Raw genomic sequence first — 21,315 nt, forward strand, 5'->3', positions numbered from 1 at the left:
TCCCTGTGGTCATCTAGGTTAGCCTGATGCAAGCACACTTTGGGAACCTCTGTGATTTTACTTTTCATACTGCAAAGCGGACCTATTATAAGCCTCTTGATTCCTAATTGGTGCTTTTTGTTCCTATTCTCTTTATTAAAATGTCTCAAAATAGTATTTCTAAAATAAAAATTGATGGTTCTCTCTGCTCCACATCACCCTGAAGCCCAACTTCCTTGGGAAAAGTCCTGGACCTCTTCATGGCCAGATCCGTCCTGACGTCCTATTCTTCCTCCCCATTTCCCCTGACACCACCTCAATAACTATTCTCTAGCTGGGCATGGTGGTGCACACCTGTAATCCCTGCGCTTGGGAGGTGGAGGCAGGAGGATCGTCCAGGTTCGATGCCAGCCTCAGCTGGCTTAAGAGACCCTGTTTCCAAATAAAATATAAACTAGGTCTGGGAGTATAGCCCAGAGGTAGAAGGCCTCTGGATTCCATTCCTAGTACCACCAATATATATATATATATACTCTAAAAGTAAAGGCATATGCCACTGCCTCCAGAAAGAATATTTTTTTCTATTTACACTCTTTTCTGAGAATACTTTTTTAAAAAACCACTTCTTTATAGGTTTCATCGAATTATCATCTCCAGGAAACTATCCTTTTAATCTCATATCCCAAATCCAAATGTTTTTTTTTTTTTTTTTTGGGGGGGGATATTTGTTCTACACAAAGGAAGTCTTCTCACTTCCTATTTGATTTTTACCTTTTCTTAGAGATCTTAGATCAGTTCCTGGTTACCTTAGTTTTACTTTAAAGATAGTTTCAAAGCTAATTGTGCTGCCTATAATTTTTTCCTCCTGCTCACTCAGCAGTGGTTTTATAAAGTGGAGGACTACAAGTATCTCTGGAGAATCTGGTTAAATTGCAGATTTCTGTGTTCCAACCTAAGAGATTTAGATTCAGCAAGTCTATGATGGGGAAAAATAAATCACTTTTTTTTTTTCTTACTGGAGGCTGAACCCAGGAGCATATTACCTCTAAGCTATATCTCCAGCTGTATTTTATTTTTAATTTAGAAACAAGATTTTGGTAAGTTGCTGCAGCTAGCCTTGAGCCTGCAATCATCTTGATTCAGTCTTCCAAGTACCGGGTATTGCTTTTTAATAAGCATTCCAGGTACATCAAGATCAGGTGGCCCATGTACCACAGGGGGAGACACTATGTTCCATGTTATGAATATGCTATGTTCTATGCTAATGAATATGATTCATTCATTACTTGCTCAAGTGATTTTTTGTTTTTCTCTTCCGTCTAGAATACATGGCAAAAGCCTTAACATGTGGCATAGAAATCTGCAGTTTTCAATCTGCCCTTGGAAGAACATTTCCTTGCACTCAGTTCCCATCCACCCTCTACTTCCTCCACCTTTTATGATCCTGGCACTTTTTGTACCACAGTTACTCTATGATCCATATATGTCAGATGCTTTTTTTTTTTTTTTTTTGCCCCCAGTTGGACACTATCCTGATTTTTATAATGTTCCATCTGGCTGCCTGCAGTGCCTTCTGAATCATTCCCTAATTAGTAAAGTTTTACTCATCCTTCAAATTGCAACTCAACTATCTCTTTCTTGACAAGAAGCTGCAGCCCTTACCTCTATCCTTCCCACTCCTACTGTGGGCAAATTAATTGTCCCATCTTTGTTGGCATCACTCTTTTTCACGTCTATTCAGAATAGTACTGCAATCAACTCATTTATTGCTTGATATTTCTTGGAATAGAGACTCTACGTTTAAGAGATCTTAAGTGATTTCAATTATATTCCCAAGCCAGGTATTGCCTTGTAAGTATTTGGACCTTTTTAGTAGCTTTATTTTTTTCAAATAAGAACACCTCCTTCTACACTCGCAAGCAACTTTTAAGTGTGAAAAGAGAAATAATGGGAAGGGGAGTGATGTATGTTCATAGTCACACATTGGCATGTTCTTTCCAAACATTTTCAAATTGTCAATTCCAAATAAGATTTTAACTCCTTTTACATTTCAGAAAAAAAAATCCTATCTAAGCCTAGACAATGTAATGTTTGTGTTGGGACCTTAAACATCACCATAGACTCACTACTATCTCTGTCCTCTGTTCAGCATCTCTCATTTTCAGTTCTGACAGACTTGGCACTTGACAGTCCTACAGCCTCTGGTGACATAATGTGGGAAGAAGTTTGAGTTGCAAATAAGTCACACACAGAAAAGTGAACAGGGTCACTCTCTTTCTGCTGGCTTCCTCTACCCATCCCCACTCCATCAACCCAGCCAAAAACTGCATCAGAAGGCATTCATTTAAATCCAAATGAAAATTGTAATTTTTCATGGAAAAAAAAGCACAGTGTTTGTGAAATGCATATTTTATTAACAGGGCCTTTTTGACCTTTTATCTAGATTCTGCTTCCTCGAGCTCCGAAATTGATCGCTGATTTTAAGATTGTCAACATATTTTTCTTTTCTGGAGTTGCTCAGGAATATCACAATCTTGTTTTCTTTTCAGAAATGAAGAGATAGATAGGTGGGAGGCTAAGTGAGTAATCCCTTTCTGGGGGATATTTTAAAAATAAGTGAGAAGAGATTCTTAAAATACAAATCACAAAATTATTTGGCTGAAACACATGGCAATTATATTGTTCAACAAGGGAACTGGGGGAAAATGAGACCATTTAAACCAGGCTGTAAAATAAGCGAGAAAATGCAGAACTTTATTACTTAGCCGTTGGGTTTGAAACGTTAAAGAAGAGCAGCGTTTAAACATGATTATATTATTGGTGGTTAAAAAGCTGAATAGGGCGCCTTGAATTACTCATTGTTTGCCAAACCTCTGAGCTCTCATTGGGGGGTGATGAGGGAGGGGTCACATATAGAAAGAACTTTAGGTTAAATTTATATTACGATTGCAGTACAGGACAGGGCTTATTACTCATGGGCAGATTCCATTAGGACTACTAGGGTTGTTAGCTTCCTTGGGATGAAGGTAACCTCCCAGTTCAGAAAACCTGACGCACCTTCTGCGTGGAATCCTCGGTGCCAAATCTATTTAAAAGCCCTTTTTCCATTTGTTGCAGAACTGAAAAGACTGAAGGATCGTAGTTCAGAACAACTACTAGTGACTCTCTGAACCACAAAGAGAGTTAAGTTATGATCACATTGAATATAGGAAAAGAATAGCCTACCTGCCCTTTTAATTATTCAATCGTTGTTTTGACATGAAAGTACACCCCTCAGCTTTTTTTTTAAATAAAAACATTTATCTGGCAACGTTTATTTTCCACTCATACTGCCATCTGACACTCCTATCAGAGTTTCTGGTTTCTTTGGGGGAAATTAAGCTAAAGAGCATAAGTAGCAAACAATAAAATAGCTGTTTTTCATTGAAAGTAAATAGGGGCTGCTTGGATCCTTCTCCACGACTCTCCACCACAGCCCGCATCACAACTTCTGGGGAGACCCGCATTGGCGACGCCCCCACTCCCACCCCACCCCCGCCTGGGCAGATCTGAGCCTCGGAGGGAGCTGTCTGGAAGCCGCGTGCGGTAGGTTCTGCTCTCCATCAGCGTCCGCTGACGACGGCGCTAGGACCCAGGGAAGTCCCCGAGCGAGGTTCGCGGAAAGGCAGCCAGACTCCTCCTTATCTCCAGTGTCAAACTTGACATCAGCCTGCGAGCGGAGCATGGTAACTTCTCCAGCAATCAGAGCGCTCCCCCTCACATCAGTGGCATGCTTCATGGAGATATGCTCCTCTCCCTGCGCTCTGCACCAGCAACATGGACTGTCACTTCTCCATCCTCCTCCTTCTCAGCTGCTCAGTGCTCCGCGGCGCCGGGGATCTGACTCTCCCGCCTTCCAATGAAGGTAAGAAGCCAGGTGGTCCCCGAGCGCGGCGGGACCAGCCGGGCTGCGAGGCCGAGCGGCTCTCCCTGTCCCAGGAAGATGCGCTTTGATGTTCGGCCGTCTCCCCAAACACTTTGGGAGATGGTTTCGGAGGGTCTAAACCTTCAAAATGTGTTTTTAATCTGATACCAATTCGAGCAATTACCTTGTTTGCCAATTTGAAGCAGAGAGAAAGAAAACCCTCCAGTTTGAGAACCCAGGATGTTAATTGCCAAATAGCCAAGGCGGTATTCTATTTTCTAATCATGACCATGTGGTACTCTGAGAAGTTTAAAAAGATCGTTCAGCCCTTCTCCGGAGATTCTATCGTGTGTTTAAAGGCATGACAGGTTGCTCCTACTTAAGATCATTTATGAATGGACTACAGGCAAATCAGTTTGTTGAAGTAGAGGGGCGTGAGGTGGTGGTGGTGGTGGTGGTGGTAGTGTGTGTGTGTGTGTGTTACAACTGCTGTATTGAAATGATGTGTATCCCGCCAGGAGATGGCTTACTGTATGGTACAGGTTCTAATGAACAGCATATGCCGCATTAACATAAGTAATATTTGCAGGAATTCACAATAAACTTAGGTTGGATTCTTCTAGTGTAAGGGCTTATATACAAATAGGAGTATATATTTAATGATTAATGAATAGCTTCTGGGTAGATGTAGTAAATAACTGAATAGTAAATTAAGAAAGAATGTTCGGAGGCAGCAAATGGCATTTCCTTGATGTTAGATTATTTATTTTCCTTGAAATGGGCATTCATCCGTTTTCAGTGGATTAAAGCACAAACCTGATATTGAGGAGAATTTTTTTCTTAAGAGACTATGTACGTAATAGATACATTGCCTTTTCCCTTTATACCTTTTGCAATCTATTCGTAATGATTGATTTGTGAATAAAATCACTAACTCTTAAGACAAACTTCTTTGAATAATTGATTACTTTAAAGCAACACTCATGACTTCGATATCCTCTTAGTGACTTTGAACTTATAATGATAACTTTTAACAATTTATTTTGCAAGTAGTCAAATGGAGCAACTGCTGTGCAAACATATTAGGTATATATCATTATTAAAATATATATTGCCGAGTCAATGCTACTGCATATTTGGCACATTATTTAAAAATAATTGTAAACTTTTTCATTAAATATAAAATTGCCTCTCACGTTTGGTGACCTACTTTCACTGCTAATAGAGCAGTTTAATTTCTTTCCTTAGTGACTGTCTTTATCAATTTGGCAGATTTCATTACATTTTCTGTGTACTTTTTAGTAGAGAAATTGAAAATGTTATGAGGACCAAGGAAATCATTTCTTTTTAAAATCGTTTTTAAGAAACCAAATTAAAATATATATTTGAAAGTAATGCTGAACCATTCTTCATGAATGAAAAGCAAGAGTAGTCATTTATATAATGAATAACATGTCCAGTAACTTAAACTTAATGTTTAAAAAATCCTTTTTGTTTCCTTAAAGATATCAAATATTGACAATAACTACTAAAATGGTATTATAATTCCCACTTTGCTATGATGCATTGTATTTTCTAAATGGAATGTATATAAACTATATAATAGATATTACAGAATTAATAATGCACAGGAATATAGCTGACAGTCATTTGCAGAAAACATAATCTTTAGGTACACTGCAGAAGAAAAAAATGGCCTTTTAATCTTATTCACAACTATGTAAAATTAATGAATATTAACTCAATGAAACAGAAATAATCAAGTGTTAATAGCTTTTAAGCCACACCTTGTGTGTGTTTAGGTATATAATACATATACTCATGAAGACATACACATGAAGCATATATACATATATTTTACATTTTATATATATATATACATTATATACATTATATACATTATATACATTATATTACATTATATATATATATAAAATGTAAAATATATGTTTGTAAATATATGCAAAATATATTTACATATGTATGTAAATATATTACAAATGGATGAAATTACATTTATTTTGCTTTAGTAAAAGTTTGTGTCTATATTGTTCATGGGATTATTGTTTTTAGACTATATCCTAGAGGTAAAGCTTCCTTTCCTTTTCAATGTTTTGAAGAGAAGCTTTAAAACAAATATAAAATGAGTGGTTTAATTTAGGTAATATTTGAGTGAAGTTCTAAATATGAATCCAATAGGCAGATTCTTAGTAGTTGAGTTGAATAATATGAAAAGTGAAAATTCCAAGTATGTGCCAGGATTTCCTTGCAATTCATCTAACAAAGTAATTTGCATAGACAGTATTGCTCTTGAAAATACATATATGGGACAAATGATGCAATGAATCATAGACTACTGATATATTTTTTGAAAACTGAAATCTAAAATACCACATTGCATTTAAAACATGCTCAAAGTTGTGCTTCAACACTATAGAAAATTTACTAGGGCATATTTACCAAAATATGTTCTGTAATCTATTGTGAAGGTAGGCATGGTAGAAATAAAGAAGCAAAACCAGGCCATTCAGTTGATTGCTAGGACACAGAGTTTGTTTATAATTTAGATATTTAATAATAAAAATTAGTTAAGACCTTGAGTCCATGATGAAATAAATAACATGGAACAAGTTTAATCTAAAATTTTCATTTAGCAATCTAATTACAAATGACTTTCTAATAGGCTTTCAAGGAAATGGTCCCAGGTGATACTTTCTATCACTGGTTTTTTCCAAGCATAATAGATATTTATAATTTCAATGAACACTTAAAATAAGAATTGGCCTATATACCTAAATAAAAAAGCTTTGTTAAAATATAATCAAGTCTCTCTACTCTTATAAAAAGACTTCAAGTGGGAAATCAACCACTTTTCATAGTAAAATTTGAATGCTACGCTGTGTTAGAAAAGTTCATATGCTTACTCTATTTTCTCAGCGCAGATAGAATGCAATGGTAAATGAAAAAGAACTTTGGAAAAAGGTAAAACTTTCCAAAAAGTGAAGTTCTCCACTCTTATTAGTTCAACCATTTTTTTTTTTTTAGAACTGGGTATTCTTTTTAAACACATTAATACATTTGAAGCAGAATGAACTGATTATTCATCAGTATATACTGCATTTAATCATTTTCCAGCCAAAATTGTTCATAAATTGGATTAACATTTACTCATAGAACTCTTTACATTTAAAATCAGAGTTTTCAAAATGAAACTGAATAAAATTAAATCTATATGTTCATACATTACTTACTTGGGGAGACTAATTTTTTTCCATCTTTTTTTCTTTTCTGACTGGTTGAGACATTGTTTCTATGAAATGCTTTTCCTTGAACATAAATTTTCTAAGTACTGGAGTAGACAATGTAAGTGTTTAAAACTTAAAAGTAAAATTTGCAAATGAATACTATATGCTTCCCTTCAAGTAGTAAGCAAATGTTGGAGATAATTTTTCAATAATGGATTTCCCCTTTTAAATTTTTTTATGAATTGGGATGACTTTTCATACATGAACAACTTATCCTCAAGTAAGTGTTTACTGTAATTGAAACATTAATGAAGAAGTAAGCTATCATATCATCTTTATAGTACTTTCTGTGGAGAGGGCTTATATTTGCTTTTAATAGCATTTCTTCATGCTAGACTAAATAATTGAATGCATTATACATTTTTGTAATTTAATAGGTCTCCTAATAGCTTACCACTACACCCCACTCCCAACAGTTATAACTGTGTTATTTGCCTGGAGGTAGAAGAAACCTTAATTTCACTATTTTATAACCCACAACAGTTAACACTTGACCTAGGTCATTAACAGGATTATCAGCAAATTTGTTTAAGCTTTTACTGACAATCTGAATTGCTAGGATAATATTTGGATTGTGCTGAAAAGAAACTTCTTGTAACCTATCAGAACCTATCATGAAATGAATTCATTCTCAATCTATGTCTTCCTAAAGAATAATATTGATAATAATAAGTTCAAGTGGAGAAAGTGTTCACTTTGAGACCTTCTCTACATTCTTACCTTTCACACCGCACATCTTTCCATCCCTTGTTCTAAATAAGCCATTAGAAATGCTTTACACATTAAATGTTCGGGCAATGACAACAAACTTATAAATAAGAAACAGCTTCACTGTAACTTTCAACACTTTCAATTGTGTGTGTGTATGTGTGTGTGTGTGTGTGTGTGTGTGTGTGTGTGTGTGTGTTTTACTATTTGTGGTTGATAGAATTTCTTTCCCCTTTTGAGATAAAAAGTAAGCTGGATATATTTATAACTCAGAAGTGACTGAAACTATAAAAGGGAAACTACATACCATAAAACCCCACTGCCACGTGTTGGTTCATGGTTGTATTTTACATAATGTTTCCTTTTCTACAAAATACTAGAAATTAGAAGCTACAATGAAAACCACTTAAAACACACAAATATATTTAAAAATATTATATGTAATCATAATTAAATGTATGTTTTAAACATTGTTTAATAGATTTTGAAAGTTTCATGTAAGGATTTTTACTATTTGGATTTAATTAGGGTTTGCTCCTTGCTCATATAAACAATTTAGCAGTTTCACCCTGATTTTTATTAAATTATTTTTTAAAGAATGAATTTAGTCAGATTCTTTATTTTGTTTACATATTACTCATATTTGAATGTTCAAATTAGTTTCTTTACTGATCCAATCATTTTTAATATTTTTCCCAGTAACTTTCTTTATAAGTATCATTAAACATTAAAATTGTTACAGAAACTTTGATTTTTTCTAAAAGAAAAACTACACAATTTTTGAAAATAAAATAATCAGTTACATATGCAAAGGATTTTTAAAGGCAAAACATATTTCCGCAGTGTATTTGATTTACTAACTTCAATGCGAATGGAAACAGCAAGAAGTATTCTTAAGAGTTACATTTTCCAAGTCATAAAATCTTCAAGAAAATATTAATAAAACTTTCCACAAATCATCAAAACTCGATAAGTTCTTACAGACGTTCACTTTACTAAGGAATCTGTGATGTGGGCTACCTTTGATTTGAATCATTTTCCAATGATTTTGTTTGGCATTAATACTAAATGCAAAGGGAAATATGTATTTCTTGGAAGAACACTAAGTTTTACAAATAAATTTCTGTCAAGATGTTCAGCTTTATTTTTGAACACATGCATTTTTCTTTAAAAAATATGTAATAAACCTTGTTCTTCTAATTGTTGTTGGAGAAGAGATTTAGGAGAACAGATTCAGGTGTCCCCTCTTTGGTTCTCTTTCCAGAGATCTGGATCTTATCACCAGGGAGGGTCAATAAAGGCCTTCTACCAAGTGTGCAAGTAGCTTTCCACAGATCTTCCCAAATAAAGGATTGATTGGCGGTGTGAAACATTGATTTTATTATCCATTCAGGTATACAGAAAACCACAGTTAGAAACTTGTTTCTCAAAAGTTTGAAAACTTTATTTAATACTTCTTTATTGACTTTAGAAATAAAAACCATGTTGTGTTATTAATAAAACACAAAGGCTTCCAAGCCATAAATCCATGCATTTAGGGAGACATTCCTCGGTGTATTTAGGGTGTGGATTCTTGTGTGCCTCTCCACTTCACTCTGTAGGTCTGTTACCAGCTGCCTGGTATCAGGTAGTTCCTGGAACTTGGCAGGAGGTTCTGTCCAGGAAAAGTCTGAGGTCAGCAAGTTTTAGTTAGCCTCCTACCAGTTTTCTTTGAAATAAAAGAGTGGTCAATGAGAGAGAGAGAGAGAGAGAGAGAGAGAGAGAGAGAGAGAGAGAGAGAGAGAGAGAGAGATCCATGCAAGTGAAAATAAAAAGTTGAATAGAAAAATGGAGAAGCAGAGGAGTTCAAAAATTCTCAAGCATGTTAATGTATAAATCTGTGGCTTAAAAGGGATATTTATCACTTAAAACATCTGGCTAATCAATTTTTACCAAATCCTAAAACCCCTGCACACTTTAAAAAAAAAAAAAAGAGGGGGTAAGGGTTACGTCTGTTTATTACTCTTCTCAAGTTTACACACTCCTGACTTTTCCCCAGAAAAAAAACAGTGTATCCAGGAAATTTTAAAGAGTGTAAGCCAGAGGACCCCCCCCCCCAACTTTGAAAGCCTGGGCGAACACATGTGGAGGGTGGACGGAATCAAAACCAAGTAAAGCTCCATATTTGCAGTGAGGTTATTACACCGAGTGTGGAACCGCCTCCCCACCCCCACCCCCTTCGTTTTTTCTAAACCACGTCCCGCTGTTCTAGTCAAAGCAGAGGGCGAAAATCCACACAATCCAAACCAATATGGTGAAATGAGAATAATGGGTAAGGAGAGCGGGGGACACAAGTGGCAGCACTGTACAAACAAACTGTTGTGATCACTCTTCGCCATGAACACGGGTGGCCACAGGAGGAGATGACTGTCTTTCTCCGTGTTACGCCATCTCCATCTGACAATACATTATTGATTCAGCTACAAAAGTGTGCCCTGAGAAACTGTGGCACCCAGAAGATCTTCCCGGGTCTGGACTGCAATGTGGCCACAGAGAAAAGATCCTCGCGACCACCACACCCACCCTGGGGCGTCTGGACCACGTCTGTACTTCAAGGCTGGGGCTAGGTAGGCTCAGTGGTGCGAAAAAAGGATGCCCTCCCCCTTGCCAGCGATCCGCCCTTTTCTCACTGTGCGTCAGATTGGAGATGAGATGATAAAAACTCAGCCCGGGGTCCACGGAACCAGCCCCCAGCCCTCCCGGAGCCAGGGAGTTCTTTGTGCAAAAGGCTGTGCAAAAGGCTGTACAAAAGGCTTCCAAAAGCAGGTTCTTGGAGCAGGTCGAGTGCGCCCAGACTGCAAAGCACCGCCCGGCGCAGGGCGGGAGCTGGAGCCCCCCATGCCCTGCAGCTCCGGGTTCCCGCCGCCCGCAGACCCAGCCAAGTGTGCTCCGCCCGGGTCGCTAAGTTCCTAGCATCGCATCTCAGGATGGCTGGGGCAGCGGAGAAGCTAACGTGCGCCCTCTGCCTGCAGCCGCGGAGCTGCTAGCGCGGCAAGAGCTGGGCCTCCCACTCAGCCTAGAATCTACCTGGGTTTGGTCCAGTCCACAGAGAGCTCAAGGCTTGCAAGACCCCGCACGTCCCGACCTGGGCAACAGATTTTGACCCCAGATCTATTATCACGGCCCCGCCTCCACCCCATTGCTATCAGTCAAAATTTTTTTTTCTTTAATGTCAGGGGTAGCTTCTCATCTACTTTCAAGAGCCCACCAGGGGGGTCCTGCAAAGTATCCTTCCGAGGTGGGAAAACGTCTTGTCCCCTTCCCTCTTAACTGGGACACACAGTGGACATCTACCATGGCACACCCCGCTGTACTGTTTGCAGCCATCTGACCCTCTTTGCTACTTCTTGATCTTTTGGGCTCTCTTCTCTCCTTCAGCCGCTGTCCTGAAATGAAGAATACCCCCCCCCCCCCCGCCCGCCCAGTTTTATTTAAAGGCACCTACTGATGCCACCTATTAAGCCCTTCCTGGTTTCTGGAGGAATGTCATAAACATTTCTTTGGACACAACTAAATGCTGTTTTCTCCCAAATTTTCATATTTGGGGCCATTCTTTTATTTATTAAAAAAAAAGTTCTCCTTCATCCGATATTGGAAGTAAAGGTAAAATGGGAGAATGAGGGTTTGTGAAATCTGAGTCATGAAGGTTGAATGATGCTGATATTTCTGTGGCTCGCAGAACTTCAGAGTTGCTCATGAAAGAGACAGTGGTTGGATTCAGTAAATTCCAAGCCTAACTATGCCCTTAGTGTTGTGTCTAACACATTGAAGTAAAAACTGCAATGTCTCACTGGTTTAAAAAGATCCCCCATGCACACATTATAATTCATTCTTTACTGGACTTCATTTAATCATTAAAACAGCCCTAAAATAGGTATTATATTACATTGGTACAAATGAGAAAAATAATCAAAATAAAGTAGTAATTGAGCCCGACTCCCTCCTGTCTTCCTGCTTTGTTGTTAACTTGATATGTCTTCTCCCTGTACACAGATACTTATGAATTAGGGAGCTGTCTTTGTTTTCAGGAAAAGCCTTAGCTTGTCAGCTTTAATTCTGGTGTTGGTACAAACTTTTGACTTTAAAAAAATAGCTTAGAAATACTGTTATGTCTCACTGCAGTGAAAAATTGAAGGAAACCAAATAGATCAGAGTATTCTGAAATTGCCAAGTGGTTAAATACATAAGTTATGATTATCTGTGTGGGTGGGAGATCAACTAAAAAAACTAAAAGAAATTTGATGTGGACAAAAATGTAGGAGAATCCATGTGTGATGCCTTTCCCTCACTCATTCTTACCCCTATCTTCTTTTCCTGACACTCCAACACCCTTTTTTTCTCACCCTCTAAAGGTTTCCTCAGGAAACCTATAAAAAATACTGAGGAAATTGTCAGTATAACCAGAGTATGATTACTTAGATGAGTAAAAATATAACTAAGATGAAGTGTGAATTAACTATTGGAATTGGCACAAAGGTCAGTCAATAAGAGTTCAAGAAAACACCTTGGTCTAAAATGCAGGTGTTGGTTCCTGTGGAATTTCTTCTCATTTAAAAAATATCTTAAAAATTACTTAAGATGAGGAAACACAATGTAGTGATTTCTTTTTTATAAAAAGACTAGTAAGGGGAGACATTGAAGAGAGGTAGCTAAAAGAGGTTTTTTGAAAAGTAGCCAATTGAGTTAGGGGCAATTATATTTTTTCACATGAGTATTTCAAGACATATGTTTTGCATTAATTGCTGCAATAAATTCTGTTAACCTGGCAAAGAGCAAAATAGCATATTGATGACATCAGGCTTCCAAATCAGAAAGCTGCTTCTAAATATCTTTCTTTCTTTCTTTCTTCACCATAATAGGAATGGGGAAAAAAGACTAAATCAAATGAGTCATACATTTATTTTCAAAGTTATCCAAGCATTCAAATTATTGACACACTTTTCTTGAAAAAAAGAAGCCCTACCGACAAACTTTTCATCTTCTTGCTTCTCAAAACTGAAAATGAGTGTACCTCTTTCCTCTACCTTTTGATATTTTCCTTAAATTTACATACAGATTTGTAGAGCTCTCTAAAATCAAAAGAATCATAAACTTGACTTTCAAAATCTAATTCTAATAAAGAATATGCCAAATGTTTATGAAGCAGTAGGCTTTAATTATGACATTTTATATATTTTGTGAGACCTAATTCTCTATAAAATGGCATAATCCAGAAAATCTAGCTTTTAAAATGTTGCTGTAATATGAAACCTTTTATATGTCTAACATTAAAAAATAATTATATAAATTAAGAAGGCCTCCCCAAATAAATAACAAATAAAACTCTCCCAATGAAGTTGTCTTTTGTTTTAAGACACAAATTTTGACTGATTACATGACAGAGCCCAGAAAGGACTAGAACAAAGGGGGAATCATGGGTCATTTTGAGAGCTGAGAAGCCCACTTAGTCAATGTCAAAATTCTTTCATCTTGAGTTTTTTTTTATATATTTCATTATGAAGAGGTTAATTTATCTTTTTTTAAAGAATAGTTAAGAAAGATAGGAATAAACCCTATAGGCCCAGTAGACTGTAAAATTCTTCTTCTTCATAAAAAATAAGGTCTTACATTTTTATTTTTGTGTTTGATGAAATTAGTTGATTTCCAGTCTGCGTAAAATTTTCACATTCTCTATGTACTTTAACATGACTAAGGGGAATAGGGAGCATCTCTTTGGAAGTTAGCACACGTTTAATTCCTGATTCTCAAATCCAATTTAACAATTATTAAAAGTCTATAGATTGTAGAAGGAGTTATTATTTTATTGCAAAAGATAGTCTTCACCCTGAGGGAAGTTAGGATGGGAAGCTAATTTGCAATGTTCTCCATATGGATTATCCAACTAATCCCCTGGGTAAGCAAAATACCACTATGAGGAAAAGTCTATTTGCTGCAGGGTGTGTGTGTGTGTGTGTGTGTGTGTGTGTGTGTGTGTGTGTGTGTGTGTGTGTGTGTTGCCAATGAATTGTCTCCTTATAAAACTGATTAATTCCCACACTTTATTGTGTGGGCTCAAGATGGTATAGAATTCTGATTTTCTGAATTACCCATTGGTGGTGAGAAATAAAAGTAAAAAGCGATCATTTTCATACTTCCAACTGTCTAATCTTATTCATTTCCCCTCTGTCCCCATAGTTATCGAGATTAATTATGTTTTCTCTTGATATGTCAAATCTATTTAAGGTTTTGCATTTTAAGAAAAGAAAAGGAAAAGACATCATAATAAAAACTACAAGTAGAAACTAAAATGTGTATTGTCCTTTTAAAAATATGGTAAACATAACCAAATCGAATCATTATCAAATATTAGAAACAATTTTATAGAGGCAAAAATAGAAAGAAATAGTATTTTTCTCCTGGTTTACTTTTACAATCTATTTTTACAGGGATAAAAGACTAATTTACATTAGATAACTCAAAAAGATAAACTTAGAGACTTTTGTGATCTAAATTATAGTGCTATGATTGTCCTTATTATCTGAAAGAATATTTTCAAGTATGCTTATCTATATTTCAGCCCACTAAACTGGTTAGTTTAATCTATGCTCACAAATATTATTTCTCTATATTTTGAGATATATTACTTTTCTTAAATATGTATACATTGTGTGAGAAAAAATCTTACCTTTGAAAGTGATGATCAAAATCATTATAAATGCCATACTATTTTAAAATTTTATTTGAAATTACAAAGATAATAACAAATAAAATTAATAGTGTCCCTTTAAATTTCTCTTTCCAAAGGTGGTTCTTTGGAAACTAATAATATTATGTCCTACATGTGGCCAAGTTTGTACTAGGCTTGCTAACCTAAATCTTGTAGTGAAAAGTTTGGAATTCTAAATTCAATTTCAAAGACACTATTTTAAGAACCATTAAAACAAGTCAAGAAACCTGTTGTGATACAATTCTATTACATACAATGCCTCTTCTTTCATATTATAATACTTTACTGTTTGTATTCATCGATTTACCAAAGAATACACAACTGAGGATTAACTTCATGCAGGATTTTATAAAGATTAGCAGGCGGTATGCCCTTGAAGATAAAAATTTTGGTTGAACAGTTGACTCCAAATTAATACTTGTATGAAAATAAATAATATATAATAAGTTTGCAGTTCAAGTCATAAGACAGAGCTCCTGGGAAACAAGGAGGATGTTTTCAGGTAAAAGTAGCAATAATAACTTCAAAATAAATTTGAAGTAGGAGATGGTTTTGCTTTATCTCACCATATTAGAAGCAAATATAACTCCCAATTTTTTTATTACATGCACTTAGAAAACTTTAAAAGTATTTAAGTGAATGTACAATAAACTTATACAAAAGTACATTTAAATAGTGCTTTTGAAATGATTAAATATCTAGAGATGTCCATTTTTTTAAAAATATTAAGCACATTTTAAAGAGAAATGTACATTCTGTCTTAGTACTTGCATGCACACAAGTGTGTGTGTGACTGTGTTGAAAGCGTATGTAAGGCCGGGCGTGGTGGCGCACGCTTGTAATCCCCGCGCTTGGGAGGCAGAAACAGGAGGATCGCGCACGTTCGAAGCCAGCCCCGCGCACTGGCTTAGGAGACCCTGTTTCCAAATAAAAATGTAAAAATAGGTCTGGGAGTGTAGCCCGGAGGTACAAGGGCTTCCAGGAACCCCAGTACCACCAAAAAAAAAAAAAAAAAAAAAAAAAGAAAGCGTATGTAAGAAACAGAAAAGCACCATCCCAAAATATGACATAATTGCATGTCATAATTACATGACATGATTATACTACTGAGAAAAGCCACATGGAAGTTTATCTGAATTCTACCTTATTTTTCTTTCATTGTTAAATTGAAAGTTTTCTGATTATCCCCAGCACTAATTTTGATACTCTCCACTGACATCCTAATCCTAAAATTTGAGGAAAAAGACAAGAGTTTAAAAATAAACTGATAAATATGTGGCACCTTATTTGATTTTATGTGAACCATTTTAAAGATCCAAATTTATGGCTTGAAGAGAGAGAAAGAGAGAGAGAGAGAGAGAGCGAGAGAGAGAGAGCGAGCAGATATCAAATTTAATTGTCATAAGCAAAACAAATAATGTGACATTTTAGATAATCCATATATAATTATTCTCCAAGATGTGATGAAGCCAAAGCTATATCCTGATTTTAGTCTTTTAGACATTTAAATAGTTTATTATGCAATGGGCTTCTTTTGAAATTAAATACGTGCATGTTTCTTTTATTAAAATATTTAGAGGATGTTATAAAATTAAAATTTAATTTCTTCCATTACTATACTTTTTGTTTCCTATGCTAAAATTTTGATTTCTTATATTTGAGGGACTTCTAAGAACATTTTTATTTATAGAAGTAATACTATATTAGATGTGTTCTATAGTCCAGTCTGATTATTCTATTCAATTTTCACAACTGCCGGCCAAATTGTCTAAACAGAGAGCTTCTCTTTAATATTTGAAAGTTGATAATCAAGATTTTATGATAAGTTGATAAGAAATTACCAAGATCTAGTTTTATGGGACAAACATAATATGAATATGTTTAGGTTTGAACTGTTTGCTTTAATCAATTATATTTCCTAATTGAGTAGTATGTTCCCTTTTATAACCCTTCACTCTTTCAAAAAATGTCTCTCTAAATTTTGAGTAAACAAGTTGGTTTGTTTCTAGAACACTTTAAAAAGCAAACATTGTTGTAATATGCTGTTTATATAATTATTAATATTCTTTTAGACACTTCCACATTTGAGGAAACACATTTTCCTTGTCTAAATGATTTATATTTCAGTTGATAATGCATAGACACAGAAACCTACTATTCTAGAAACTATGATTAAAGTTGAGGTTGTTTATAAAGATTCATCAGCAGCACAACATCTCTGCTCATTTATGTGAAAGGATTATTTGGTTATAAACATGCCCCATATAGATATTTTGATAGTTTCTTTCTTCACTGTAGTATTGATGACAGTATAAACTTTAGATTTGTCTGATTAAAAAAGAAAATAAAAAAGGAAACTTCATCACTTTACTAACGGCATCCAGTTTACATTTGTTGAAGTATCCAGTTTTCAAGTGGAATTTTGGTCCATGTTATTTCCTTGACCCACTCCAGCAGCGAAAACACAGACATCTCACTGTGAGACTCTGTGTGTTTTGATTCCAAGGGGATCTCTCTGCTAATGGCAAAGATGAGGCAGCAAATTATAATTTCTTTTATAATTAAGATCTATATGGAAGCAAATCCAAAATTATTGCCTAGGAAAAAAAACTAATAAAAAAGAATAAATTGATAATATAGCAGTCTTCTCAGAAATTTTATATTACAGAAACCACTAAGATGCTATATGACAAGAGATTTTTCACAAATATATTCAGTACTACAGATTTTTAAATTTCAATCACATCATTATTTTATTTGGTAATTTGATAGAGACATAGCCATAACTTAATGTTTCTGTGATGCAAAATGTTTGTTAAATTTAACATTGTTTTTAGAAAAATTTACCCACAAAAGATTGATAGGTGATAAATGACTTCTTTTATAGTCTAAATAACATTTTTAGGATTGTTAGTCTCTAAGATATTTATCAGATCTATTGAAACCTATTTTAATTTTGATTAGATGGATATAAAATAAATAAAAACAAGCCCACAGAAATAATTAAGAATATACAAATACAGTAGATAAAATTTATGTTGAAATAAATAAGTACATCAACAAATGTGATAGCTCTACATTTCTTCTTAATGGCATGTTGTGGTACATACAAAAAAAAAACCTGGAAAACTGAGCTTTGCTGCACTTTTTCAGAAATAATGTTTATTTCTTACTCTCCTTATGTTTGACAAGAGAATTGCAATAGCAAAAGCAAAATGTATTTTTTCCTGTATCATTTTCTTCTATCTGTGATACTTAAGTATCATTTAGAGCCAGATTAAGGACCCTTTCTCTCTATAATATTGATCCAAACTACTAAGTTTATAAAGAAATTGATGAAAATGATAAAGATAAAAATGTGGTTTAGTCAGGCGTGGTGGCACACACTTGTAATTCCAGCATTTGGGAGGCTGAGACCGGAGGATCGTGGTTTGCGGACAGCCTCAGCTACTTAGTGAGGCCCTTTTCAATTCAGTGAGACCCGGTTTCAAAATAAAGAATAAAAAATAGGGCAGGGGGTGTAACTCGGAGGTCAAATGCCCCTGGGTTCCATCCCCAGACCCGCAAAAAAAAAAAAAAAAGTGGTTTGTGCAATTCCAGTGATGGTGTGAATAGAAAATAAAGTGCAATTTTTTAGTAAAAGCAAAATGTAAAGAAAGAGTGGACTTTTCTTTTTCTGTTGTAGTTGTTTTAGTTATTTGTGTTTGACTATAGAGGCTTCTTGTAGTGGACATTTTCACAAGAAAATATGTCTACTGTTGTAAAACCAACCATTTACCTTCAAATATATGATTTTATGTGTATATAAAATCAAATATATAATATCAGATTTTCATAAGGTATAACTAGAGCAAAACCACAATGCATATTTATATGAAAAGATGTTATGTTTCAGTAGGAAACTGTGTCATATAATTTCTACCATTCCTGTAGCACTGTTTACTTGCAGCACTTAAAGAATCTTTCAAGTTGTGAATGTTAGTGTAACTGTCAGTCTAAGTAGCTACGAGTCAGAATTTTGAAGTGACCTTGAAAAAAATCTCTGTGTGTCTATGATTTTCTAAGAGTGAAAACTCCAGACATGTAGATCTTGAGTTCCTAATCTGTCCTTATGAACTGAGAACATTTGTTTTAAACTTTTAATAACTGAGTCCTTTTAAAAACCTTAGTGCTGCTGAGCTTGGTGGCGCACGCTTGTAATCCCAGTATTTGGGAGGCTAAGACCAGAGGATCTTGGTTTGCAGACAGCCTCAGCTACTTAGTGAGGCCCTCTGCAACTCATTGAGACCTGGTTTCAAAATAAAGAATAAAAAATAGGTCAGGGGGTGTAGCTTGGAGGTCGAATGCTCCTGGGTTCCATCCTCAGACCTGCAAATATAAATTAATTAATTAATTAATTAAAACCTTAGTGCATTCCAATTCATGAGAAGATAAGATGGCATAAATTCTTGGCATCAGCAATTCTTCATGACATTACCAATACAAATGAGCAATGATTAGGAACGGGTTTTTGGTTGAATCTCACCATTCTGATGAAAGATAGGAAAGGTAGGTAGAACGCCACTCTTGGGTATGGTAATTCACTCCAGTGAGCGGGGGAATATGATGGTAAAATCAGTAGCACGCTGGTTACTCCTTTCCTGCAGTTGTTATAACCCAGTGAAGCCATTTTACTTATACTTTGTTTTTATTCCTTTACATCACTCTATGCCTTCTTCTTCCTACCAGACACCCATTTCCTTTTATTCAGTAGATCTCACGTTAGTGCTCACATCAAGAGTCCAAGCAAGGACTGCCTTCCCCTTCTCGTGGATGCAAACTCATTCTCTGTTCAAACACCTTTATTTAAAAGCAGTAAGACTATAAATAGTAAAACATATGAAACAAAATCCAGATTTATATCCTTCTAGTCTCAGGGAAGGAATTTCCAAATATAATTGTGACCCCCCCAAAAACCTTACATAAATACAACTTACAGAGAATTTTTAAATATTTCTGATTTAAAACACTTTACTTTTTAAATTAATATATACCATATAGTTCTTTGAATAGAAAATATTCTGGAATGAATGATGATGTTTTTTCAGGCAATGCACTAAAGTTACTTAGAAATCACATCATTATAATATGAATTCTTGTTAGAAAAATTTATGTATTTGATAAATAATTGGCATGAACTATTAAAGAATTAAGCCATCTGTATATTCCCACTGACCCCAAAGAATACTTTCCTCACTTTTTGCTAAAATCCACAATTTTGACAGTTGTTAATTCCAGTCTTTAGAAATTGAAATAACTTCATATTCCAAGTTGTCTTTTTTTAATATACTGGGGTTTGAACCCAGAAGTGTTTTATCTCTGTGCTACAGCCCTCACTCTATTTTATTTTTAATTTTGAAACAGAATTTCTCTAAATTGCCATATGTATATTCCTCAAACCTGTGATTCTTCCATCTCAACCTCACAAGTACTAGAATTACAAGTGGGCACCATGCCTGGTTCATAAGTTGTCTTTCAACCTCAGACTGCAATATTGTGATGATTGTATTTCACAGTTACACTCCAGTCCTCTCTGTCCTAGTATTTGAACAGTGGCATCACCAGAAAGGAAATGATCATTCTGCATACTCATTGAAAGGGGAAAATATTAGTGACCGAAATTTCTACCTATTTTTAGTGTGGAGCTTAAGATTCTATATTGCAACCTGATATTTAGTCAATGTGTTCAGAAAAGGACTCATGGATTTACTTTCCACTTTCATTAAATTTGTCTTCTGATCTCCATTCTGCTGCACTCAGGATGCTCTATACAAGATAACAGACTTGAGGTTTGTGTCCTGGGAAGTCCCAATTTAGCAACCATTGACTTTAAAGTGTTTACAATTCTTAAATTTTGTTATTATTACTTGGGTACAAATAAAGGGAACCTTATAAATCTAAACTAAGTGCTTCTAAAAAGTATTTTGATGTCAACTCTTCTTGATTAGGTCATGTGTTGATGGTAGATTATAAATACAATTCAGAAACCAAGATAGAACTTTTGTTACATGTACAACTTTTACAAGAACATTGGGTCCACATAGCATGTCACAAACTCATGGTGATTTAAACTGAGTTTATCTCGTTTATCATCACAGCAAGTTGTGAGATAACCATGACAGAAATCATTAAGTGCTTGATGCAAAACAGAGTCAAAATCATTAGTGATACTAATTGTGTTTTCTTCATTCATGCTTAAGGAGAGTGCTCTAAACATTCAATTTCTGAGTAAATACATTGAATTTGCCTGTTTCACTTGTTTTAATTGGCTGTATGGCAAAATTCTTTTGGCTTATCTGTTTCCTTTGAATAGAAACCAAAAGCAGATGGAATCAGACTAGTCCTTTTCCTATTATCACTAACAGCAGACAAAACTTAAGGATAGTTAGCTTTTAGTTAGCAAACTACATTTCAGTGAGTTACTTCCTAAGTAGAGACAATGTAGGCATCTTGTCTTCTTTGCCTCTAATACTTTCCCCCCAGTTATGAATATTGAAATTAAATCAGACATTTATCTTGGCACGTGAAGTGCACACATTCATCATATGGTACATATTCAATTATCCCATGCACATGTTTGTACCTTGAGCCATTTTAAATCCCTTAGGACAATGTCAATGTGACCTAATGATTTA

The 21,315-nt window shown here is 35.1% G+C and overlaps 1 protein-coding gene across 2 annotated transcripts in view; it reads left to right on the forward strand.

The window, feature by feature from the left end:
* Positions 1-3,795: 3,795 nt before the first annotated feature.
* The window catches only part of EPHA3 (EPH receptor A3), a gene marked incomplete at both ends in the record, with an annotated part of 395,618 nt that continues 378,098 nt past the window's right edge, over positions 3,796-21,315 (forward strand). For both annotated transcript variants that reach the window (XM_080696115.1, XM_080696116.1), the window contains one exon: positions 3,796-3,883. In XM_080696115.1, the coding sequence (XP_080552241.1) occupies positions 3,796-3,883 (88 nt within the window). The remainder of the gene's footprint in view (positions 3,884-21,315) is intronic.

Source organism: Muscardinus avellanarius (assembly GCF_963383645.1).
Source record: "Muscardinus avellanarius genome assembly, chromosome: 5".
Taxonomy (NCBI): Eukaryota; Metazoa; Chordata; class Mammalia; order Rodentia; family Gliridae; genus Muscardinus; species Muscardinus avellanarius.